The sequence below is a fragment of the Athene cunicularia genome (assembly GCF_003259725.1).
Source record: "Athene cunicularia isolate RWA chromosome 5 unlocalized genomic scaffold, athCun1 chr5_part3, whole genome shotgun sequence".
Classification (NCBI taxonomy): domain Eukaryota; kingdom Metazoa; phylum Chordata; class Aves; order Strigiformes; family Strigidae; genus Athene; species Athene cunicularia.
This window is the reverse complement of record NW_020799103.1, coordinates 9409535-9435719: the sequence shown is the minus strand read 5'-3', so window position 1 is coordinate 9435719 and position 26185 is coordinate 9409535. Positions and strand designations below refer to the sequence as shown.

The 26185-nt window shown below is 40.8% G+C and overlaps 1 protein-coding gene across 2 annotated transcripts in view; it reads left to right on the top strand.

The window, feature by feature from the left end:
- ABTB2 (ankyrin repeat and BTB domain containing 2) overlaps window positions 1–26185 on the top strand; it is a 136599-nt gene that overhangs the window by 62795 nt on the left and 47619 nt on the right. For both annotated transcript variants that reach the window (XR_003398651.1, XM_026850838.1), the window contains exons 2-3: window positions 20567–20713; window positions 23416–23626. Coding sequence is in view for 1 of the 2 variants with exons in the window: in XM_026850838.1 (XP_026706639.1) it covers window positions 20567–20713; window positions 23416–23626 (358 nt within the window). In the remaining variant the exon portion in view is untranslated. The remainder of the gene's footprint in view (window positions 1–20566; window positions 20714–23415; window positions 23627–26185) is intronic.

Genomic DNA, 26185 nt, shown 5'->3' with positions numbered 1-26185 from the left:
AGATCCTGAACAGAAGACTCAATGGGGGGATATAATCCAAGAAGTGTAATGCCCTGTTTTGGTATCTCTAACAACATCTTTCTATAGTCTACCTTGTGACAGACCAAGCCCTGCCCTCCTCTTTTGCTGCAAGCCTCAAAGTTTCAGACAAAGTGAAGCTTTGTATAAAGCACAGAGTGAATATGGCTGGTGAAGCTGTGTGTCTTTTAGTCTAACCACAACAGATTGATTTATTTTTTTATTTTTTCCTCTCTAGTCAGACGCTGGCAATAAAGAGAATTTCCTATGTGTGTAACTGGTGATCTTAAGTCATTTGCCTGCTCCCACTGGCATGCCCAGGCTTGCCTTTCATCTCCGCTCAGTCTTTTAAAGGCCCAGGAAAGCACAGATAGATTTTAGCCTTATCTCATAACTTGTTGTAAACCAGCTTCTTTGCTGAGTAATTGGTTTTTGAAAATGTTTTCTATCACTATGAAAAGATTGCATTTTCATCAGAACACAAACGCTGCCACAAATTCTACAGGGACAACGCTCAACCCATATACTTTCATGGTGGATCTGGACAGGACACTTCTGGACTGTTCCTTTACTCTGCCTTGTGGTCTGCATAGGTTGAGAATTAGGGTTTTAATTGTGAATACCAGAACTCTGTATTTGCAGCAACACTTACCTTGCCACAGACAATATTAACTGTTTGTTTTTCAATTTAATACTTGCATTCATGATAAAACAGCTTTTCCAATACATGTTTGCTGAGGGTTGTCTGTCTTCCCATATGGGGTCCGTGTCCCCCCCGTGTCCCCCCCAGTACTTTGGAGGAAAACCAGAATTATTAAGTAGTCTTGTTTCGAGGCTGATTATATATAGTATTATGTTTTATATAAAACAGCAAACTAACACTTGTCCTTTCATCTCAGTGGATCATGAATTTAGTGTTCACAAGGATAGGGCCTTTTCCCTGTGAAGACTGAGAGCTTTTGTCTGCCATACTGCTTCCTTCCTCTGCATCTCAGAGCATTTTCTAAGCATCTCTGAGGCATCATCAGTGGGAAACAGTATTGTTAACTGTTTAACAGATGAGAAAACTGAGGGAAATGCCTTAGTCATGTGATTTAGTGACAGACTAGAATAAATTAAATATTTCTGCTGCTGGGTCCCATGAGCTATGTACTAAACTTGTTGCCTTTACAGCCTACTAAGTCTTTTCCCACTGTAACCTCTGTTTCAGCACGGACTTATGGTAATGCTGTCTCAAAATAGTTTTCCTTTTCTTCTGAGAATAGCGAAGTTTTCCTTCAAAATATGTACCCTCCCCCAGATTTTTATTTTTAATCGTCCCTTGCTGAAAAGCTCCACATCAATCTGATCTCAGCTTGTCCTTCCAGCAGGAGAGGGGTTTGCCTAGGCCCCATCTAGAGCAGGGAATGTCAGCGCCTCTCTGGGTTATTTAAGATACGTCTACAATGTCATAAATCTAATGTTGTCATTCTAATGGTACAATAACTTGGAAATGAAAGAAGTCAGCTGGGGGAATATGTGTGCACTGGAAAAATCATCCAGAATACTGTGCTGGAGCAGAGGTTTGGATATTGTTGTGGAAAAATCTTGGAAGTTGTTAGTCTGGTACACAGAAGCAATGAAGCAAACCAGTGATGCTTGTATAATGAAAGGAGAGAATGTGAGAGGTGGCAGACTTAATGTGTCTGTTCTTTCTAGACTTTTTTTTTTTTTTTTTTGGCACTATCCCTTAGAAGAAAGTGAGCATAAAGTAAGGCAGAGGCTAACCAAAACAATACTGAAGCAGAGTCTAGCATTGAAATGATTTATTGTTTTGTTGTACCTACCAGCTGAAGACACTGAATAAACTATATCCATGCGGAAAGGCCTTGAGGTTTTTAGGCTGTCAACCCGGTACCATGTAGTATGTTGCATAAAACTGCTTGGTGGAGAGGTGTTCCACCTGGAGACTGCACCCAGCGCCCTGTGTTCACCAGTAACTGCAAACGGGAAAAGCATTGTTGACAACCTCTGCTCTCGCCTGCTTTTCCGTGGAATGTGTCTGACTTCCAGAGCTCTGGGTTTCCTGCTCCACCACAGTCCTGGGGAACGATGCTGGGCGAGGGCTCTGCTGCTTGTGCCTCCGTTTCTCCTGCTGAAAAACAAAGATGGTGATATTGATCTTCCTGCTGTGCAAGAGCTGGGGTAGCTGAAGAAAGGGTTATGTTGGTATTGTTTAAAACTTAAAACGGCTTTAAAAGGAGGAAGGGCTAAATTAATTCAAATACATAAAGCAGTGTTCTTGCAAAGAGTGGTTTAGGTCTATTCATTACATCACAGAAAAAAAAGGTAGGAGGAATTCTTAGTTTGTTTTTTCAGTCTGTTAGATGAGAAGAGATTCAGAGAGACCTCTTCCTTCCTACCTAAGAAATGCAGAATTGGAAGCAATTTCTGAAGGTCCCAGTTAGACCTGAACCTCAGAACTTGAACCATGTCTGAAAAAGGAGTGGTGATGATGATGATGTCTTCAGTGAAGCCTAAATCTGAACCAAATTTTGACAAATATACTCTCTCTGTATAGTGGGCCTGCATGCTCTGTCACAGACTTTCAGGATACTTTGAAATCCAGTCCTCAGGTTTCGGGCAGTGTGCAGGTGTAGGAAAAACCCCACATTTTCCTTCTCATTGCTTGCTGGGGTGAAGAAAAATGGTAATATATCTAACATGGCTTTCCTTTCAGTGTAAAATACAAAAAGCAAAATAAAACCTGATGCAACAAATGCACTTAACTTTTATTTGTGAAGACATTTGGCATCAGAAATCAAAAAGACAACATAGCCTCTTTGAAACAGATGACCTCTGTTTGCCCTGTAAAATTTCCTGCGTTCTGCTTTTCATTAGCTATTTGCTTATGAGATTTATACACTATATAGATTAAAAAATAAAACCAAACCAACTATGGTACAATTTAGACCTAACACAGACCTTAGGGATGATGTGATCAAGCCTATAAGAGCTAGACTCTTTGTGGTTTACTGCAGCACAGTTCTTACTCCAGTCAATGCATGAGATCACTTAACTGAAATCAGTGAAGGCACAACAGCTTCTGTAATTATGACTGCAATGCTCTGTCACGCATACTTACGAGTTGTATTTTTCCACCTAGGGATGCCCTTGGTATTCATGGAAGTGTCTGATAGGGAAGAAACTTGATGATAACTTGGAGGGAGCCTCTTCATCCTGGGCAGATATTTGATGATTTAATGAAAACTTTAGCTCAGATACTGAATGCTTTTGATTCAGTGTTGTGTCCCGGAACTTCCCCCAGCCCAAAAGGATTAAGAATTGATTATATTTTTTTTCCCAGAATGTTAGCTCTGCTGGGAGATTAATGGGAGATTACTGGAGCTGTTTAAGAGGATTCACCATTGTAAGAACTGAATATTCAGAAGCTGAACCTCATTTCAGGTCTTCTTTCATCAGAATGCTCCAGTGTGTATGGGGTGGGAAAAGATTGTGAAGGTAGAAAAAGTCTTTAAAAAAAAAAATCTTTTACATTTGCCTGAAGGTGGTGTCTATAAAGATGTAACATATTACCGAATAGAATTTACGTATAGACAAAAAGAAATCTTAAAGCAAAATATCTTGCACAGAGGTTGTCAGGTTTCATGGAAACCTGTGTTCCCCTGTCCTGATGTTTGCTCTATACTAGGGAACAAAAGCTGCATGTGTGTCAACAAAGAATTTCCTATCTTCTTTTCCTCAACTGCAGAAGTTTTTTTCTTTTTCTGTAATGTAACAGTAATGTTTGCACTTCCGCAGCATTTAGCAGAATTGCAACACGTTTTAAGATGGCCAGTTAGTCAACGCATCTGTGTGAGTAATGTCAAGGATACTCAGAGATCACATTGTCCCTAACTGCCCTGTAACAGCAGCCTTCAGGGCGGAATATGGCAGCTGTTAAAAAGCACAGCAGCAACTTTACACAACAGGTTAGGCCAGGAAATGAAGGACATTTTAAACTACATGTCCCAAGTAAGTTAAAGCAGTTGGAGAGGTATTGTTCATGTTAAACTGTATCAGGATGTTTCATTAAAATGTCAGCTTTCAGAAAACAAGTGGTGTGAGCTTGAACAGTTGTACCTCTGAGAATGTGGTATGCAAAGTCACCACATTAGTAAATATATTAATAGTTCAAAGTTGGGAAGAAGCAGCCTGTGGGTCATGTCCAATTCTGTAGCATTTGTCTCCTCAGCAGGCATAGCCAGACTGAGTCACAAGCATGAAAACTCACTTGTGAATCCTGTCTGTGCACAATTACATGTAAGTTTTGACTTCCATTTGAAAATGATGGTACAAGAAAAACTTCAAATTGTGTCCTTGGGGACTGAAACCCTATAGGAACATCTGCCTAGCTGAAGAGACTCTGAAATGATTGCTCTCTCCTAAGCTTTTTAGGCCAACGCTAAGACCCTCAGAGCATCGTCACCACACTTTGGTGGTGGTGGACTAAATGTGGCAGCTGAGCCTCCTGCCTTGTCAGGCCCAGCACAAGTACTGTGACAATAAGCATAGGCTCTTCCGCGCTTCCCACCTCGCTGTGACCATTTTTGTTAGGGAGGAGAGAGGAGGAATCCAGAGTGGGTCACGGCTTCAGTGAGCTGTGGCACTGGGAGGAGCTTTGGACTTGCTAAATGTCCAGCCCTGACTTCTCAGCATTTCCTAGATCAGTTCATAAGAACAGCCAAACATTTTGTATGTCTTCAGGATAGTAGTTTTCTTAACTGGTGGGACAGCAGTGCTGTGTGTGGGTAGCTACTGGTTTTTGTTTTCCTTTTTCCAGGAAGCACTGCCTGTGAACTACCTTGTTTAATGTATAAGGAAGTTCTTTTAGATACTTCAAGATAAAAGACATCCATAACACTGCTTCAGAATTAATGATGTCATGCCAGCACCATCAGAGAGTTTATGAGTCTTGGCTTCTTAGACTCTCATAAAATAGGTAATTTATCAGTTGTACTAAATGAGAGAAATCACCCTCCAGCTGAAGCTGGGAACATGAATGCTTTCATTCTGTTGGTAGAGGAAGAGAAGATTATTAGATGAGCTGTCATACTGTAACTAGATCAGTGCTGTATTTTGGAGAGAAATTGTCTAAATATTGAAAAACTGTTCTCTAATTATGATCTTTAAAATACTTCAGCATCAACTGACCTTTCTGCATGTGTTGTTTTCCTTTTTTAAACACAGCACCACACACAGAATTTCTTGGCACACTGGCACTGTAGTTAAGTCTAACTTGTCATCAGCACAGGTGTCTCTGTGGCTGTTGGATTGGAGCTACCTTGCATTCATCTGTCTTTTAAGTGTGAACCAAGAAATCTCATGTCTGAGAACAGCAAATTCTGGAAGTGTTAGTAAGAGCTGCTTACTGTTCTAAAAATCTTCAGATGCTTTAAAAACAAACACACACCACTTCCCTGCCTTCCCCCCCTCCCCCTACCTGAGGAGTAAAGAGAAGAAATGTCTTTATTTCTGGTTACAGGGAGTAAGTTTAGAGGCAGAGACACAGACTTGCCCATGGTCTGTAGCAGAGCTAGGGAGAGAACCCAGACCTCCTGCAAAACCATTTCTCCCTGCCTGTTGTACCAAGCAACTCGCTAATTTGAGAGTAATATTGTTCCAGTTCTCAGGCTATCTAGGCTGATGTAATATTTTGGCTGCAATCAGGTGGATCATAATAAATTTTCTGGAACCATTTCCAGTTCTCTGTTTCTTTTCTTATAAACAACTTATTGCACTTGGCAAATTCAATTTGTATCAGAATGCCAAAACTATGGATAACTTTTCTACTAATTTCTAACAGTAAGTCTTTTACTATTTTTTCTAAAAGTAGAAGAGATGAATTTAAGGGATCCTACTTAATTTATGATTTTCAGCATTTCAGCAGTTTCTATTATTTCTACAAGATGTGGTGGCAATGTAAGGATGTGATTTTTGTGGCAGCTTAAGCCAAACTAAATTGGTGTTGCCACAGTCTCACCCATCCCCTTTTGCCCTCAAACATGTTCCCACCACCCCTTTTATGCCTGCACTTGCATTTATGTGTTTATACAGTGCTTATGTTGAGGCAAGGAATTGATGTGACCAAAGCTAAGCCTACTGAGAGGGAGGGGATAACAAAACAGAGAGACATCCCTCTGTTTCCTGAAGCATCTTACGATACAACTGCACAAATTCCAATCCTGACAGAAGCAGAGACCAGGAACAGAAAGCTCAGAATCAAAGTAGAGGGGCAGGAGCACGGCTGCTCTAATACTAGAGGTAATTTGATGGAGGTTTAAAACAATGTAGGTGGTAGTGAGAGTACCAAGCCTTCAGCTCATTTTTAATGCCCTGGGTCTCTGAGATACTACCTTTTATCTGCGTCAGTCTGTATGGAATGGATATATGGGTGCAGTCTGGCCTGAAGCATGTTATAATGATCTTTCATCAGGTCAGCTCTTCAGAGAGGGCAAGAGGTGATTCAGTCTCCAGACAAAGATTACAGGTTAGACAAGTGCCAGTCACAGGTGGGGTAGGTTGATGTGAGGGCTGTGATTGGAGTATCCCATGGTGTTTGCACTGCAGGCCAGAGCTAGCTGTGCGAACAGCCGAGGGATAAAACGCTTGTTTTTACTGACTCAAGTGTCCAGGCACTTCATCTAAGACATAACACAGGGGCTCATGTTGCAAACACAAACACAGGGGAAACATTTTGGACAATGGACAACTCTTTTACATGTGGGAAATTAAAATAGTAGAGGCTGGAATTGCTGCAGGTCTTTGAGGTATTTCCTGCTCACAAAAGCTAGAGCTTTTGCCACTTGTCAGTAACATGATGGGTTTTTAAACATGATATGATACAGCTCTAGCTACTGCATATGGCCAAAACTGAGAGATTTGGACTTGACTCCCACTAAAGTTTTCTCTGCGTGTACCAATTTTTTTACTGTCTTATGTTCTTGTTAAAACTGAGATTGCCAGATTTGATCAAAAAAATCTGCTTTTTGCTGCTGGCTTTGTATATTTTTATACTCTAACATCACCAGGTAGAAAGCTCTTTCATCCAGTCCTTTACTAGGTAAGTACTATCTGTGACCTGCTGGTTTACTGGTAAAAATGGGATTACAGGGAGAAACTTAGAGAATGGAAGAAATCTCTCTCCTATACTCTAGGAGATAGTTTGATGGACACTGTAGTGACATTTCTCAAGGTGAGATGGAGAGGATTGCTGACACCTGAGAGACACACTCAGCAAAATACAAATAGAGCAATAGTGCAGCTGGAGATCAGGATTCCTACTGGCTTTACATAGCACAGAGATTTCCACATTAGTTGCTGTCAGCATGGAGACCCCTTGGCATTATTAGGTCAAAGAAAGGTGCTAATCCATCACAGAAAATAGCTCAGAACTTGATTTATATTCATTTATCTTTGCTCTGCACAAATGCTTTGTTCCTTATCCTTCTTTGAATCAGGCCAGCCTAATATATTGGCATCTCAATCATCATTTGGCTCCTACTGAGATGAAGAAGCAGTGGTTGGGCCTGCAGGGCTGTAACAGTAAATCAGTGATTTATTAGTAAGAATAGGGCAGGAAGGTGAAGTGAGTCTTGAAGAAAATAGGTAGTTAGGAGACTGGAGCGTTTTTATGTTCATGTTTGTCTGATTATTCTGCCCTGAAGAACTGTAAAACAGCAAAACTAAACCAAACCCAAGTATCTTAAGGTTTTAAAGCACAGCATTAAAAATTAAATTCCTTTATCTTTGTATCTTATTATGATGATCTTGAAATTAGCCTGTGAAGGTACATGTGGAAACTGAACGACTTTGCCCAGATAGCTACAATGGATATCAGGTTCCATCAGTATGAAGAGGCATGTCCAGCTCTGCTGGATCACCCTTTGTTTATTGTGCCACTCTTTAGGGAACGAGGTGAGGGGAAGGAAGATAAATGATAGCAGGGGTTAAAGGATATAGAGTGGTATGAATTCCTCAAGACTCTGAAAAAATTAGGAAAAATAAAATATTTCCAAGATGAGAAAGTGGCTCTTATTGGACTGTTTTCCAGCACGTTCCCGTTCTTTCACTAATCCCTTCATCAGGGAATGTTTGGGGGTTTTTTTTCTGGTTCCTTTCCTACCATCCTTCTTCCATGTATTTATTTCCAGCATCTCTGAGTCTCCTGTGTGCTCCTTTCCCTTCCCTGTTACTGTTGTATTTCTTTTTTGGGAAAAAGATGGGTTTGAAGTAAAATTTCAACTCCAGGTAAGTCTACATTGTGGAGTCCCTGTTTCAGACCAGCAAATTCTTCCTATTCAAATTTGCATTTTGAAATACCCTAAATGGAGCTGCAGTGCAGTCTGGTTTTAGCCTTTAACAGCATGTCTTGTTCTAACAGAACAGTCTCTTATTCGAACCATTGCTTCAATAATTGGGTGAAAGAATGGAGTGCCATTTGAGGAAAGGTATTCTTAGATGAGCCTCCCCAAATCTGCATCTGCCATGGTTCTAGCTTTTGCTTTCCTCCATGACAAATTTAAAAAGCCTTCCAAGACATTTTTTTCTTGGCAATAGTCAAAGCTATTAATGTTACTAGGATATAGTGGTTGCATACAAACAGCTGGATCCAAAAAGTGATTACTTTTGTGGTATGGGATTATTTATGTGGTATGGACCTTTGCTTTTCAAGTACTTCCATGCTGTGCATCTCTGCTACACAGCAGTAGAGATGCTGCACGTTGCCATCAGAGAGAGCAACACAGTCCGAGTTTATCAGGGAACCAACAAAATAAAATTTTATTTTGTAGCCTAATGACTACAAAAGGTTTATAGACGGAGGTAATGCTGTGATAATTAATTTTTTAAAAAAGTTTTTCTGTGTTATTTTTGTCGATGAAAGGATTTTCCTCTGAGAGAGTTTTCCATTATTTTCCTAACTATTGGAGGAAGGTTCCCTGTAATCTTAAATCTTCACCACCAGTGTGTGAGATGCTGCTGTAGGAATGTCTTCACATTCAGAAGCAGGCTTGTTCTTTATTGGAAATGGGTGCTGACTGAAAAGGGGGAGAGGAATGCAAAATAATGATAGCTGCCTGCTTTTTTTTGTTTGCAGTCAGCTTATGTCCTTCCTCGGGTCATCTTCTTTAGTAAGTACGTTGCCATGGTCCTGCTGTTTCAATAGCCCCTGACTATGACTGTAGGCAAGTTATTTTAGCACTGCATAATTCCAGATTACTTGAAAGACAACTGACTTCCTGATTTTGAGAGGTATTTAGAACAGACCGCACAGTCGCTGATAAGCAAGTACGAACTCCAGAGTTTGTTTCCTACACCTCAAGTCCTGCAGGATCGGCCAGCAGTGACAGAGATGGGACTGATCAGCTCTTCTGCAAAAGTGCAAGAAATGCCACTTTATTTTGCAGTTAGCAACAAGGGTTCCATAACACTTAAAATTATTTTGGTTCTCTCTCTGTTAGAAATTATGGGCACAAAATCATGATATTATTTTTGCTTATTCTCTGTGTGAACGACCACTTCTGTGTTTGGAGCACTGGATGCGCACTTGCCAAGCCTGTTCTGGCACACGTGAGCTCCCTGTCCAAGCAACACATTACTGTTCCTCCTGGGGACACTGTCAGCATCCGTGTGTGTGCACGGTATTGTAAAGCAACAAGAACCTGTCTTGCTTTAGAAAGACTTCCCTTTTTACTTCTGCCGTAAGGCAATTTTTCCTTTTTATTCACCACCTCACCTGAAGAAGGTGACCTCTACAAATAGTTATGTTCCAAGTGCCAAGAAAATAATTGCCTGCTAAGAAATGGTGTAACTGGCAGCTCACGTGCAAAAGAGCTTTAAGAAGAGATAGCACACTGGCAAAATCAATTGTGTTGAATGGTTGAATCCATTACAGATATGGTGCACAGGTGTAATAAAGATATAAAAATATATTTTCCCTGTTTAAAAGAAAAAATACAAGATTGAGGTTTTAATTTTCATCCTCTATGCAGATGCTGTGTTAAAAAACTGAAACATGTGGTAGTGTTTCCAGATTCTTCAAAGAGCCATGCCCATCCAGCCTGAGTACTGTAAATGTTTCTGCTTTTTATGCTTATGCAAAAAAGATGCTGTTCTAGAATAAAAATATAGGCAACCTGTTTTTCTTCTGAGCTATTTAGAGTTATAAAACAATGCTGGGGATCCATTAATCTGAGTGGTTTCCTGACCAAGTATTTAGATCTTAATGTAAATGTCTATAAATAATATAGTAGTAACAGCATTCTTTTGAAAACAAAATTCAAAGAGGTACTGTTTGAAAAATGAATACTTGCTTAGGGCAGTTATATTTAGGGCTCTAATGGAAGTGTACAAGTTATGCTTTTTATAAATGGCCACAACCAAGAGACTTAGACTTTGAAATGCATTTGGCACTTATGCAATGTGAGACAGGCCAGAGCCTTGTAGTGGAGTTGTTGGGATTTTTTTTCTGCTAGCTTTACAAATATTGCCAAATTCTTGTAGCTTTGCTACTCCCAAAGGGTACGTTCAAAAATAGATATTGTATCTATTCTTGTTTGTAACTGGTGTTGAGCTTGAAAGGCTGAATCCTGGAAAAAGTATAAGCATGATGGTGAATAGGTGAGGGGGAGACAAGAAAGAAGTATGCAGATACAGAAGTAGAGAGTAAAATAGGTGCTAAAAGCCAGTGGCTTATGTCATGGAAGGAAGCGAAGCATAAATTTAGATGGTATGAGATGCTCCTTTAGTACCACACATGGTGTGACAAATAGGCGAAGGTGGTGTAAAGATTGAGGGCAAAAATCAGCAGCTGGTGAATAAGTGGAATTCCTCAACTCCACTTCTGAGTCTCTAAACAATTGGTCATTGTTGACAAGATCTCCAGGATGCTTTGATGTGAGGAAGCAGAAAGTTGCAAAATACTACCATTAGTAAGAGACCGATTCGCTGTATTGTGAGGGAAAAACTGCCAAATGCTTCCAAGCGTTTGTTTGAGGAAATAACAATTAGAAGAGGAATTGCTTCTGTTCTGAGATAGAATTGTTGCTGGTCTTTGGTGCTAACAAAATACTCCTAGGCAGTAAACCTTATCTAATAGTGTGTGTCAAATACAAACTTTGTTATCTCTACGGTGAAGGTTTGTGTTTATACTTGTCCCAAAAACTTGCACTCACCAAAGCTAATAATGGGCTCCATGCAGTTTTGGGGTAAAAATGACAAAACTTGTGATTCATGAACTACTCATGCACATAAATGCTGGTGTGAGCAATTTACTGCAGCTACACTGACAACAATATTGGAGATTAAACTCTGGGTATCAAGTCTACAATAATACTGTCTTTTTTCTGTGAACTACCCAGGATACACACACCTGAAGTTTTGTGTTGTCTGGCTGGTGACTCAAAACCTGAATCATTTTTGTCTGCAGACATGGTATGCATGTGATCATCCTAGCGAGACTGCAAACCTTGCCCTCTTGAGGTCAAACTTTATGGTCTCAGGACTCTGCTGTGTTTCACTTAGATAAAATTTCGATCTTGTATTGAGTGACAGATGCATATTTCACCCTAACAAAATCAAAACTGTGCAGCTCTGTATCAGAGGACTGGTGTTGCTGACAGCTAATGGAGACAATCCTTGAGTCATCTAAAACAGACTAGTCCTTTAGGAGCATTAGTTTGGTTACCATTGACTTCCTATTTCCTCATGGCTTTTTAAAAATAAATGTAGAATAAATAGCTCTTATGATGCTCTGATATTTTAAGTCATTAACTGATGTAATTGCAGTCTTGACGTTTATTATTAAGTGACCACAGTTTCTAAAATTTCATCTTAATGGCATGTCTACAACAGCCAGGCAAGTCTAACCAGAATAGATTTTATCAGCCCAAGGGCTCACCTGTTTAAAGAAGTTGATGGGGAAGGGTCGTGTAGAGTAAACTCTTTCCAAAGATTCCTCTGGAATAGCTGAGAAGGGCTTGCATGGGATTATTCTGGAGCACTGTCCTGGTCAGATTCTCCATCTAGATATTCCCTAAGTAAAGGAACTGGGAGTGACAGAGGATATAAATTTACTACCCTTTTTTTTGTGTTTGGCAAGCATACAGATCATGGGATGTATAAATAGAAGAATTGAACACAAGTAAAGAGAGGTCATTATGGCATGTACAAAGAGCTTAGTCAGACCACATCTGGAGAACTGGGCAGGATTCAAAGACCATATTTCAGGAAGGACAGTGAACAATAAGGAATGGATTAGAAGAGGGTATTGTAGAGGGTATGAGGGCTCTAGCTGGTGCCTGCAGTTGCTGCAGTCCCACTGGTTACTCCAGATGAAGCTGTTTTTACTGTAAAAGCACCTAATTTGAAACTTCTAAAGAATTCCAAGGGAATGGAGACAGTGACATAAACCTCTTCTCCCTAAGCTTTCTAATCCCCACAATAATGCTACTAAAGGACTCAATGTTTCTGGAGTTGCCGTTGTTTACTTGTCGTATTTCCCTTTCTCTCCCTTTTAAAAAAATAAGGTTGGGGTGTTTTTTAGCTTTCATATATGGTTTCTCGTGTGTGTGTATATATATTGTTTCTTCTTTATAATTTCTTATAGCATTTTTGCTATGTTTGTCAGAATAACCGTCCCAACATTGTATCCACATCAGAATCTCTATTAGGCTAAAATCCATTTTGCCTTTCTTAACTGTCTCAGTTGAGTAAAGCTTCTCTTCTTACATCATAAGCTCCATTGAGATAAGTTATACGTTGTCACAATATTGTGTTCTTTCATCTCAGAAGTAGCTGTGTCTTAGCTTTGGGATTGTTGAAGGCAAAAAGATCTGTAAATGAAAGATGGACTGTTGCTAAGGGACAAAAAATTTACTGTTGACACACACAGGAAATGGGGACACTGCTGAAATGTTGAGTAGCATGAAGGATTAAGAAGAGAATGAGAGATGAAGCAAGAACACTGCTTCTGTCACACCACCCTTAACAGGAGTGAAGCAATATCCCCATTTTCCAGATGAGTAAACTGGGACATTGAGATTGAGTAAACTGGTCAGGGTTTACACAGCTAGTTAATGTTGTCTTCTGCGTGTTGGACCACAGTAATTTTTTTGCCATAGGATTCTGGTTTTATATTTCTTTCACAGCATCCATAATCTATTTATACTATGCCTTACAAAACTTTCTGGTTTTTCGTTGATATTTATAGCCCAATATGGGCTTTTCTCTTTAATGTGCCTGACTGGATCATGAAAATGAGTGTCCTAGAAACATAGGTGGTTTTATCTCTCAACCTAACATTACAGTCTCGTGTGGGTCTTCGTCTATCTTCGGACCTTATGTAGAAGATCCAGTGCCTGGAAAACCATGTGCAAAATTGTGATGGATCAGCCTAGTTTTAGGGATGTACTTATTGACATGCTGTCTTTCAAAAGTCATTGTAATCACAGTACTAGGAAGCATTTGGAATTTATATTTACAGATCATATTCTCAAAGGTCTTTTATTATGACATATAAAATAGGTCGCACAGTTCTACAGACCAATGCCTTGCAGTCATGCCATTTATTTCAAATCTCTGGGTCCAGGTTGTGAGAGCAATGGCTCTGTGTTGGCCAGTTTCATACAGGCAAGATCGAATGGCACAGGGATTCCCAACTGGGAGATTTGGACTTTGCAAAGAGCTGGTTCTGATGCATGAGTTTAGTAGTTGCTTTTCTTTTGTCTCTGTTTCTCCATCTAGGAAATGGAAATAAGGACAATCACCATCTCATAAAAGCACTGATACCTTTTATCTTGCAAAGTATACCGCTGCTGCTAAAGATAAGATTTACTGTGTTTTTTGGCAGTCATTGAAATATAAGCCAAGGATATGTTCCCTTGAGTTTATGTTCAATTAAGTACTTGGGGCCAAGCCAGATTAGTGGTAGTCCAGAAGACCACGGGGATATGAAAGTGGGATTAATGACTCAGTAAATACTGACTTGGTACAAGGCCTTTCTCCTACATCTATAGTTATTTGCAATGCTATACATCACGGCTGGATTCAAATATTCTTATATGTTCTTATCGATACTTCCTATCTTCTACCCTCCAAATTCCAGCACAATTCTACCATTTTATAGAAAAAGTGAGGCAAAGTATGTCAAATGTTTCCAAGTGCAGCAAGAAGACAGGGCACAATTAGTTACCTAGGAGTAAGGAAGCAGTTAAGTATTTGTAAGGACTGTCAGTAGGCTGCTGCTCTTTCTATGGCAGCGCATGCAGCAGGGTAGTGCTGCAGCTCACATCCCACTGCAGAAGCTGTGGGCTCTGCTGCTTTCACCTGCTTTTGGAACACAAGGTGCTGCAGTGACCTGGACCCCAGAAAAGGGGAACTGGGTTTTGAGAGTGCTTTAAAACTCTCTTTTGGGGTATTTTGATACTTCTAGTCAAGCAATGCCTGTTGACATTGAGCTACATGGAGGACCAGACTGCAGGGTTTAAGACAGTGCATCTCTGATAATATTCCTGAAGTCCAAGCAAAGTGCATTTTGTTAATTTGAAGGGGACATTGTCTCAATGAGCAGTTAGACCAAGACTGGGGAGCCCATGTAAGGGCTCTGGGAATAAGGCAGGTCTGTCCAGAAGTGTCTGGTTAGGACAGCAGCTCTTCAGTGGAGAAATTCAGTTGAGCACTTGCAGAAGATTTCAAGATCTTCTCTCTCTGCTTGAAGCTGCTCCCTCTTCTGCTTTTCCTCCCGTTTTCAATTACAGAATTGCTATTTAATGTGGATGCAGATACATGCAACTGTGTTTGGTTTTTCTTAGTGCTGACAGAGACAAACTGAAAGAGATGCCTGCCTGCTTTATAGCAGAAGCCACATTATTTTCCTGTATGTTAGCAATTATATGCATTGTTTCTTGATCACAAGTCTTTCTCACAATCTATAGCATGACTGTAGTTAATTATAGAGCCTGATGCTTTTAGATTTGAGTGAGGTCTATCAGGAACACTTTGTTTGCCTGTTTTTCAGAGAGGTGGGGAGCATTTAGTTGTATTCTGTCAGAATGATCCTGTTTCATTTCATAAAATAAATGAGGGTTGAGCTTTCCTAGCAGTGGTGGGTCAGCATGAAGAAAACAGAGCTCCAGCAATTGGCATGAATTCTAGGTGGTGCTCTCTACTCTGAATTGATTGGCATTATGTTGCTTGGTAAAATGAGAAACAAAAAACAAGGAGAGCCTTGAATGCTCCTTGCCATGAAGAATTACAGGACTTTGTGCAAGGTGACAGCCATCCTGATGTCATGGCCAAATTCCAATGTGGGAACTGCAGTTGCAATTGGATGTGGTTTTTACCAGGTCCACTGAAGTCAGACAGATTTGGCTGTTCACTTGGGTGTAGTCTGGTCATCTCCATCTGCCTTCAAAGTTTTGGCCTTCCAAACTACAGCTTGTTTCACTGGTATCAGCTATCATTCTCGCTTTGTAGAATGTTTCTTATGGAATTTATCACAAGCCAGACATTGCAGAAGAACACTGATGCTGGAGACCAGGACCACTTTTTCTCACTTGGTTTCCTAATACATATTTCTAGCATATTCACAGCAGTTCTGATTTCACATATGTGGCTTTTTGCAGTATTTAGGGGCTTTTAGAAACAATTTATAATGTATGAAGACAACCCAGAATTTTCTGAGGGCTTTCGTTTCTGGTTGGTTTTGCCACACAGATACTTGTTTCCTATTGTGCTAATTTGTATTACAGTAGTGATCAGTAAGGATGGCCACTGTTCTAGGTGCAATGCAAAGACAATACACAGAGAGAATCTTTGCCCAGAGAGCCTGTTTTTATTCCAGCCAAAGGGAGAAATCAATATACATTGTAGTGTCTCACAGACTTTGCTAGGTTTATCCAAGAAAAAGCACTTTTTGTGTGCGAATACTTTACAGTCTATACCCCTGTCCTAATTATATTGCTGATTCTTTGCCTAACCTGTCATGAATGCAGGCAGTGCATTTCTGAAAAAGAGGAGTTAGTACCCTGGGCAATTTCTGTGAGGAATCCCAGACAGCAGAATTTGAGTCCTTTCCAGACCAGTCTCCTAGGCCCTTTGCCATTTGTGAGTGGTCCCATCTTGACTTCCAGACAACATGTAAGTGTTTGAAAGTCATCAAATGGGCACTGAGTTAATTGCTAGGAAGTTGTCTCCCTACATTAAAGTAAGGAAAGAACAGAGAAAATCATTACAGCAGGGTACAAATTATGGCTAGTCCTTTTTCATGAATGTAACATGCAAACAGCATTGAAGTGTGAGGGTAACATGGGTACTTCAAAAATTATCGGAAATAAGGTTTTTAGACATTCAAATCTTAAAATAAAATTCAGATAAGAGTCTGCATTTCCTTCTATCTTGATACCATAAGAGCAGAACTTGATGCCAGCCCCTGAATTATCACAGGACATTCAGAGGTGGGCCCAGGGTTCCTTACAGAAGCTGCCTTGCTTGAGGCTGAACTGATTGCCCAGCTCAGGGAAACTACATGAGAGTTTTGGACAGCCCCGCTCATGGGAGCAATCGCGTTATAGCCAAAGCTCTCAGCAGAACTGCTGCACCTCTTAAAGGAGAAAGATGTGCAAGAGTGTGAACAGACTTTTCCCTGGACCTAGCTCAGACCGAGGAAACATTTTCAGTTGCTATTAAAAAGCATCCAATTACAGACAACAACTTCAAAATCTTTAGGCAAGTAGAATAAATTGAGTTTAAGGAACTGTTTAACTGGGATTTCACCAGTCATGACTGCCTTTTAAGATTGTTGGCAGCAAATGCCCATGAACAGGTTTTATATTTAACAGAAGTAGAATAAATATGCCTTTATTTCTAGCTGCTATTTCAAAGGCTGTGGAAATATCAGAAACAAATTGTTAGCCAGCCGTGCCTTAATCGCAGTGCTACAAACATGCTTTCAATTGGGCTGCTACAGGGTGTTGCCTCACACCATTCTAGAGAGGTGACTTCTTAGCTCCTTGTGCTCTTGAAGTTTAATTTAAGCCACGCTCAAATTAATAGACTCTCGCTAACTTCACCTGGGCTTGGATCCCATACTTAAAATCTTGGTTAATTAAAAAAACCAAATGTGACCAGAATTCCAGGATACAGCCAGGGATGTGTAGGAAACACAGCATAGCCCACATCAGAGAAAATACTACAAGAACAGTGGTGTGTATGCCTGAATGTTTTGTTCCTGCACAGTAATTACGTGCTGTTTCACATTGTTGTTTTGTGGGGAAAATGCACTCTTGAACATCAGGAAATAAATGGGCAGTTTTAATGTGATTTCAAACAGAGAATGTTTTGACATGAATTGATTTACTTCAATTACAGTTTTGCTTATTTAGCTAGCCATGATTAAAGCCAGCATTGCCACAATTAGAAAAATACAGAAATATGAATGCCAGATAGAAATAGAAATTGCCCCTTCGTTTAATACCTTTATAACATATTTTGACTGTGAATTTCTTGTTTTGGGTGGGAGGAGAGCAGGTACCACCATTTGGGGTACAAGTAGCCATCACAGTGCAGTTGTCTCTGTTATCAAACAGTGTTTTTTTTTTAAATTTGTATTAAAGATTAAGTCTTGTTCCTAATTATAATACCAGTGGGCAAAGCTTGACTGCAGATGACCTTGTGCCTAAATTTCTGATCTGAAGAGCAAAGATGATGCTTTTCCAACTCTGTGTAGTTACTGGAAACTTACTGGAGAGGAAATCTTGATTAGCATGCTGCAAGACATAGGAACTGTGGGGTATATTTCTACTTTGCTGCCCATTCAGTGACTGCTCTCTGTCTGTCTTAGAAGCACTGTCGAGAGGTGTGTTTCTCATTCCTAGGCCTGCTCATACCTATCAAGACCTGCCTGACGTGGGGAGCCTTTGTGAAATCTTATGTAATGAGGACTTGATTCATACCCCACTGCAATACCAGGGAAAATCCCCGGTAGCATCATCAGGCTTTGGCACGTGGCCAGAGTCTTGGTAACTTCCTTATTTCTCTCTTGTACATAGAGAATATTCCTCAGCTGTACCAAGGCAGATGAGAACATAAATCTTGTCTGCAAGTATCTTGTATGAGTAATTTTTCCAAAAGTAAATAAATCATCTCTGTTTCCTCTTACCCACACCACCTGGCAAACTGTTAACTGAAAAACTGAGAAAACGTTTCATTTGTGAGCCAACTTAAATCATTCTACAAATCTTTATTTTTAATTTCTTGTTAGAAAACAGAACCAACCAAAACTGGCTGGCAGAGAAAATGTGTACTTTTTTTTTTCTTCTGCCTGGCTTAGTAATGTAACTGCCAGTTTCTGTTTTCGCCTCTGTAGAATTATATGCCTCTATTTGAAACTTTTGACAAATCAGTCTATTTTCATTCTTCCTCTGCCATAAATTCAATCCATATGTCTCTAAAACATCCTTTCATAGCTTTAACATGAAAAAGGAAGTGGCTCCGGCTCTGTATAGGAGGCTACAGTGTTATTTAAAGCAAGCTCTTCTAGTTTGCATGCATCACTTCTGTTAGCTCTTAAAGCCTCAACTTCCTAATTATTCAGGTTACAGAGGGCATTGGCAGAGTTTTCTGCATTAACTAACAGTGATGTACAGTGAAGAAGCACAACAGGATAAATCATTCCCTTATCCTCAAAATGTCCAGGAAGTTTTTGATGCAGCCCTTGGCTTTACCACCAAGCAGGATGCAAAGAGGATGTGAAAAGGGTAGGAGAGATCAATTCAGCATAAAATTTCAAAAGAAAACATCAAGACAAAGAAACAAAGGTCTTGCACAATGCACTGCCATTCAGCTGGCAGAGTTTTGTTTGACAAGAATACACAGCACCTATGTGACAGGAGGTCACTGCAATAGGAGTAATGTATCTACACATCTAAGACTGAACGAGGGTCAGAAGGTGAGGGTGGGAAGGAAATGTGGGTCTCAGCTGAAATGTATTGGTATGGATGTGGATGGATCAAAGTTGAAAAATCAGAAATACAGGATGCGGCAGACTAAGAGCACAGGCAGTTGTGGCTGTAACGGTCTGAAATCACAGAAAACTTGGGCCAGAGCATGCTACTGGAATTGCGGGATAGAGCCGTAATTACAAATATGGTGCAACTGAACACAACTGAAAATATGATAGCAACAAGGGTACAAGAACACTGGCCAAGGGGACTGCAGAAGGTTTTTCAGAGTCCACTGACACTGTGGGTGCAGTGTTTCATCAGATCCACCCCAGGGTGCCACCGGAGGAGGCAGGTCCACTCTTCTACCCCAGACTCAGTCACATACCCACACTCCCCACCTCACAGCAGCTCTAGGGGTCCCATTCTCACCCTTCCCTCTGTGTCACACAGAGCAATCATGTGGCCAAAGGGTCAGAAAATGCAGCTCACTAAATTGAAGAGAAACTACTTAATGTTGGGGAGGAAAGCAGGGGTGGCAATTTTTTTTATCTCTCTGTTGCACTGACTTGCATTGTGGCTGCAGATCTGCCATGCTTGACCCACGATAATGGGTGAAAAAGATGACTGGGGGGAGGTGGATAACTGCCCTGTTTAGAGACCGCCTGCATCTTAATGTGAAACTGTATGTCAGGTTTTTTGTAGCATCCTCAGTCTTCGCTACCATTCCGTCATTCACGCAAACAGTCTCTAATTTGCCAACAATGCAAATGAGTTGTAGGGATGTGCACAAAGTAGGATGGGGTCCCAATAACAACTACACAAAAGTGCTTGCAAATGTGTCGTTCTGTTCAGTTACTGCATTAATTCTCATGTGTGCAGGAGGATAAAATGGAAGGAGTGTGTGTGTGGTAAACGCGTGTGTGCAATGTAATTATTTTTCTAATCTCTCTCTCTCATAGAAGGGTCATTTATAGAGATGAAAATATAGTCAACCTCAAAACACGTGGGTGTCGTTTGGCATATCCAAAGGTTTGCACATGTAGAAACCACAGTCTGCACATTTGAAACTGCATGCAGGTTCAAAGAACTGGCATAGCCCATGGTTTTGTTTTCAGAGTTGCAAAGACTGTTGCAGCTACCATTTACCTTAGATGGACTTGAGGTTATCTTCCACACCTCTAAAAATCAGGTCCTTATATCTAGCAATCTGCATGCAGCTGTTCGAAAACAAGCTGTGTGTGCACAGCTGAGTTGTTGTATAAACAATAGTAGAGACTTCACTAAAGCTTTTCATGTAGTTTTATCTCAACTGCAATTTGTTTCTAGTTTTTAAAGGCTGTAGACACATCCAGCCTTACTCCCTAGAGCCTAGTTTCACAGTTTCAGCAGTTCCAATGGTATTTACAGCACTGTTTGATTTTTTTATTTGAACTACTCAAAGTTCCCTTCAAGTCCCCCCAAGAAAGGTGCAAATGTGTTCAAGTTCCCTATCGCTTCTGTCGGTAGCAAGACTTGCTTTTCCACTCCTGTAACTTCCCTTTTAACAGGACTCTTTGCTCTCTCCCCAGGTGTGCTGTCTCTGCCTGCCTACTTCAGCCCATACAATGATGGCTCCATGTGCAGCGATGGACGGGCTGATGCTTACGCCCAGCTGGAACTCCGAACTTTAGAGCAGTCTCTGTTGGCAACTTGCGTTGGAAGCATCTCTGAACTGAGTAAGTTTTGGATGTAATCGAACATGGGTTTGTTTTAAGTGAAGTTGGAGACCCAGTTCCTCCACTATTGAGGTCAGTGGGACTGTTGCCATTGTTGACAGTATGAGCAGGATTTGGCTAACGTTGTGTAAGATTTGTCTTGTGGTGCTGTTTATGAAAATCAGGTTGTTTCATTAGACTATATTTAATTCACCTTGGAGATGTATAAGATGTGGCTTTTCTCTAGCCTTTTGGTAGTTAGTGGTGTTAGTGCCAACAGAAGATGGATGCTTTTGCCTAGATGCCTCTGGAGGTTTTCTTGTACATTTGTGGAACACAGCAGTAACACCTCCCTCAGATGGCAAAGAGGCTTCTCTTTGTTAGTGTTTGTGCAGTGGAAATGTCAAGGGTGCAGGATATTCAAGGAAAAGCTTTTTGATTACTTAAAAAACAAAAAGTGGAGGAGGAAAAAAATCTGAGAGCACTTTGGTAACAAAAACTTGTTCAAAACCTTCTTTTTTAATGCTAACCAAATGAAATGTTCCATTCCTAGACTACTCACAAAGCCCCTTTAAAGTAAACAAAAATGATTTGTGTTTTCCCTGTCTACTTTTCCCTTGCAACGTTTCTGCTGGCATCACTTTCTTAGTCTCCACCATCTGAATGCTAATGAACGTCAGGGCCAGCAAGGAGTTTGTGGGTTTCACCATTTATTTTGCAACCTGCCTTAATTTGAGGTTTTCAAATTCCTTTAACACACCTCTATTTATCCTGGAACACAAGCGAACGTTTGTAGCATGGGCCGAAGATTGAATACAGCTTCCTCTCTCTCTTCCTCCGTCCCTGCTTTGGCCAACTTGGTCATTACATCTAGTGAATAGATCTCCTGATAGAGTTGCCTACTTTTTTTTTTAAAAAAAAAAAAATGTTGCTGCACATTGCCAGAAAAATAAAGAGCGTGAGTGTACAAAGGAGAAGGAACGTTATTCTGAGCTGAAAATTTGAATTCCAGATGCATTTCTACTATAACTGTGCAGACTTCTGTGTTAGCACCAACGCTAGAGGATTCATGATATTCTCGTAAAATGTTTAGATCCTGGAGAGTCAGGAGCTACTGAAGTGGAAAGGCAGAGATGTTAGAAGGTTTTTCCATTCTGAAGTGGGTCCTTAAATTGAATGTACCATGCAACAAATGAGTGGCCCAGCTTTACATTGCAAACTGAGGTTTTTAATACTGCATTGATCTGCACCACTAATAACACTGTCATGTTTAGACACACAGTAGCTTTGTGGGGGTTTCTCCCTAACTGTGTAATGTTAGAACCCTGTGGGTTCAGCCGGAGGTTTGTTTGGCAAATTCAGTGTATTGCTGTTAAATATAAATGAACAAATAAGAACTTCCTAAGAATTTCAGAGGGAGGCATGACTAATTCATATGTGGCATGGCTAAGTTCAGGGCACTTTCTCAGGAACCAGCTTTGAGATGGGACGACTATTTCAGTTCCATCCTTTCCCAGTATTGTAACTGTAAGACACAATAGAGTAACATTTCCTGTGAGAGTTTTAGGGACTGTAAAACGTAAAGCAACAGAGGATTCTCCCAAGGAAAAAATAGATCCTAGCTATGTATAGTAATCTATAGTAATCGTTCAGTTCACTGGTATGATAGTCACATTACTCAAAGATGTAGTGTCCGAAACCTTTATTGCAAAGCTCTTGAGAGTCTGTGATGCACCACAATAAAAGGAGAGTAAATAGGGTGTGCCCAAAGCAAGCTTATTACACAAAGACCAGCTTTATGTGACTGCATAGCCACTGTCTTGGGGTCATCGCTCTGTGAATGTTTAAAAAAATCTGCAGTCTTAAAATCCTTTCTGAATGGAAAGTGTGTAATACTTTCTTTCAGACCTCCTTGAGTCCACCAGTACTCAGACATAGAGGCAGGTTGGCTCGAGTTCAAAGACCAAGAGGATTCAGCAGCCCAGAAAGCTCCTGGATTGAGCTTCTTACAAGGCTCAGGGGCAAATTTCTGGCACAGTTTGTGACAGTCAGCATGATAAATATTGGCTTTTTAATAAGAGAGTCAGGTCTTGTTATTCTGGAGAAACCTGCAGCTAGAGTGAGAATGAGAAGCAGACCCCTAAAGGAAGGGATTTCTGTATCGAACATAAATCATTAATTTGTCACAAGTGCCTGGGTGGGAGTGTAGAATATCATAACCCAGTTGAAAGATATGGGAGCAATCTCAGAACATTAAGAGGGTGATGTTGGTGATGAGAGTAAAGTATCTGTATTGGTGTGACTAGCTTTACCTTGAGAGCACTGTGCTCCCAGGCTGGGCAGTAGACATTTTACAAATATACCGGTAGGGTTTTTTTAAGCAGGCAAAAAACTGGTATATGTGGTTAGAAAGAGGAGAAAACCAGCAATAAAACAGGATGGAAAAATCACTGTAGAGATGTTCTCAATGTATGGTGTCTGAGAGAATTTTCATTCTCTGTTTTCTAACTAATAACTTGTCATTTGAAAGATGGTGAAATTTCCCATACAACAACCTGCAGAGTAGCAGCTTGAGGATGGCTCGTGCCTTTGTGAAGGAAATACGTGCACACAAAAGACATTTCTCTTAGCTGGGAGAGATTTTATTTAGTTCCAAAAGTGTACTTAAGAGGACTGCGGCTGAATAGTAAAGCGATGCTTTTGCATTCTTTCTCTTTGTGCAGGTGATTTGGTATCCCGAGCAATGCACCACATGCAGTGCTTGAACACCATCCGCCCAGGCATGAGCCCCATCCGGCAAACCCGGCAGCAGCAACCCATCTCCTGGTCCCCTGATGCTCTCCACACCCTCTACTACTTCCTACGCTGTCCTCAAATGGAGTCCATGGAGAACCCCAACCTTGACCCTCCAAGAATGACCCTGAACAACGAACGGTAGGTTGGTCAACTGTTAGTAGTGAGGGAGTTAGGCTAGGAAGGGCTCCTTTTGTAGAGTAACTGCATGTGCACAGGCAGCTCTGGCAGCTTTGTGGGATGCTACCTATCAGGCATCAGTTATTCCTGCAGTCAGGCCAGATTATGTTGTCAACCTTGCCAAGTTTATGAAGCCTTGGAATTGGAACTGGAAAGTGAGCTGTTTTTTCATGCAGTCTTTCCGAGCGAGGCATATACTGTATGCTGCCAACAAGGCTTGTCTAGAGACACTGCCAGAAGTGCATGTGGTTGCCTAAAGCAGTAAAGACCTTACCAAAGAAAATGTTACCTTCTGAATAGCACCAATTAACAATTGTCATCATTCTCGGGAAAAGCAATGTCATTTGCAGTGGAGAGGTTTGAAGGGATTTATGAACATCCTTCTTGAGGATTACTTCAGTTGATGCTGTGTGTCTGGTATAGAAAGAAATTTATATAGGAAGCCAGTAACTAAACAGAAAATGCAGTGGGTCTCCCTACCTTCTGCCAGCACCATAACTGACTCTAAAAGAAGGCCCATTATTAGAGTGGTCAGAAATTTTCCAGCGGGATGTTTTTTCTGTTAGAAACCTCCCTGGTTTCCTTCCTGCGCAGCTCCTTGGCAGTCTGCCTGACAGGCTGGTGGCAGCGGAGAGCTGAGGATCCCTCAGAGCATTGGCCACAAGTTGAGTTCCTTGACAGGTCAGGCAGCTCCTGCTCTCCAGCTCCTCATCTCAAAGGCAGACTGATACGTGGCTACCTTGCAGTTGCATCCTGGTTTCCCCAGTTTGAAATTCATATCCAATTTTGTATTCATTTCAGAAATATTATCTAAATGGGAAATTCTGATTTCTGATTAATTCTATCCAGTAGTTATGCTAGCTTACTCTCTGGTTGTCTTTTAGCCTGCTAGACATCAGACCAAGGGTTCTATCCTGGCCCTTCCCAAAAGCAGCATGTGGTTGGGAAGTTTCGTAGTGTAGTGAGGTGTTGAAGCCTGGGGGGAGGCCACATTCACAAAACAAAAAAGCAAGGTGCTTGTTGGACAGGTGAGCAAGGAAAGGAGGACATCTCTGCAGCTTTGTAAAGCTGCTGGTTTCTTCTTCCCACCCTGGGCTTTACTGTACTTAGCTCCAGCTTCTAAAGTTGTTATGAAACCATGGTAACATACAAATAATTCTTAAAATTCAGCTAGCACCCTCTCTTTTCTTCCTATCTTGTTCTGCACATGTGGAGATGATGGTGCTTTTCCCTCTGCTCTGTGCTGCATAGCCTGAGTTGTGGTGTGTTTTGTTTTGTTTTGTTTTTTATTGAGACACTTTTCCTATTTGCTCTCAGACTGCACAGTCTTCAGTTGTGCATTTCTGATGCTGCAAGTCAACCCTCTCTCATGCAGATGTACACTGGCCTGCCCCAAGCCTGGTGGCTGATTTCAGCAGCCCTAAAGGCTTCTCATAGCTGTGTTCACCACCACTGGAGCTGTGGCTGATGGCTTCGTGGCCAGAGCCTGGCTAGTCACGAGTGAGAAGGTCTCTTGAGAAGAATAGTAGATTGAACTGTCTCTCTTAAGGCTCCGAATTTTCAGGCCAGGGTACAGAAAAACATATTGGACAGAAGGCAGCCTCTATAATTTCAGTCTTGATAAGTTACTTTAGGTTAAGGAAAACGTGAAAATAAGGAGAAAAATATAAAGTGGTAACTCTTAAGCTGCCTGTTCTGCCATAATATTTTGCATGTGTCTGGTCTGTGGTGTTGCTGAACCATCTTTCTGTACTTCACTGTAGTTTGTACTGGAACAACCTCTTTCAGGTCTCAGTCTGGTGAGAGCTCAGCTATTTTACAAAGTAAAAAAGATTGTCTATTTGTCTGATCCTCTCCGTAAATCCTTTCAAAAAGAACAATCTGTAAGCATAACTGTAGCATCAGAGACAGGAAACTGATGTACACGTGTGAAGAACCAAGAGGAATTAAGTGAAGTTGAATAAAATAGGAATAGGAAGAGGCATGGCTGCACAACTCAGAGTCCATTGGTAGCTCTGTGTTTTGGGGCTTGCTAATCTTAATCAGTTACCTAGTGCAAGATGGTTTATTTTGCACTTCACATTTGCACACTGTGCAAAAAATGAGTTTTCATAGGGCTGGGTTCTGTAAAGTTGTACCACTAGTTCCCACAGTTGTACAGCTGAAGCTGCTAAACAGCTTGGATCAGAAATGTAGATTAAGCTTTCTATTTTGTGTTGTTCTCACTGTAATGATGTTACTGCAGCTACTTGTTTTGTATGCTGAAGATAATAAATTAGTTAAATCAGGAGTGCAGTTATCTCTCCAATTGCTCCCAAACAATGGTCTTCACATGGTTCGCTGGAGGTTTTTTTGAATGCAGGCTGCAACTCTATTATATTTTAAAATCCTCACTAGATCCTATAACAGCTGGTGTAAGGGAAATTTCTGCCATTTTTTTCTGACCAGGATTTAGCTGTAAAGGAAATTAAAAAGGGTATGTTAAAATGGAGCAAAAGAGTGACGGGGGTGTGGGGGGGG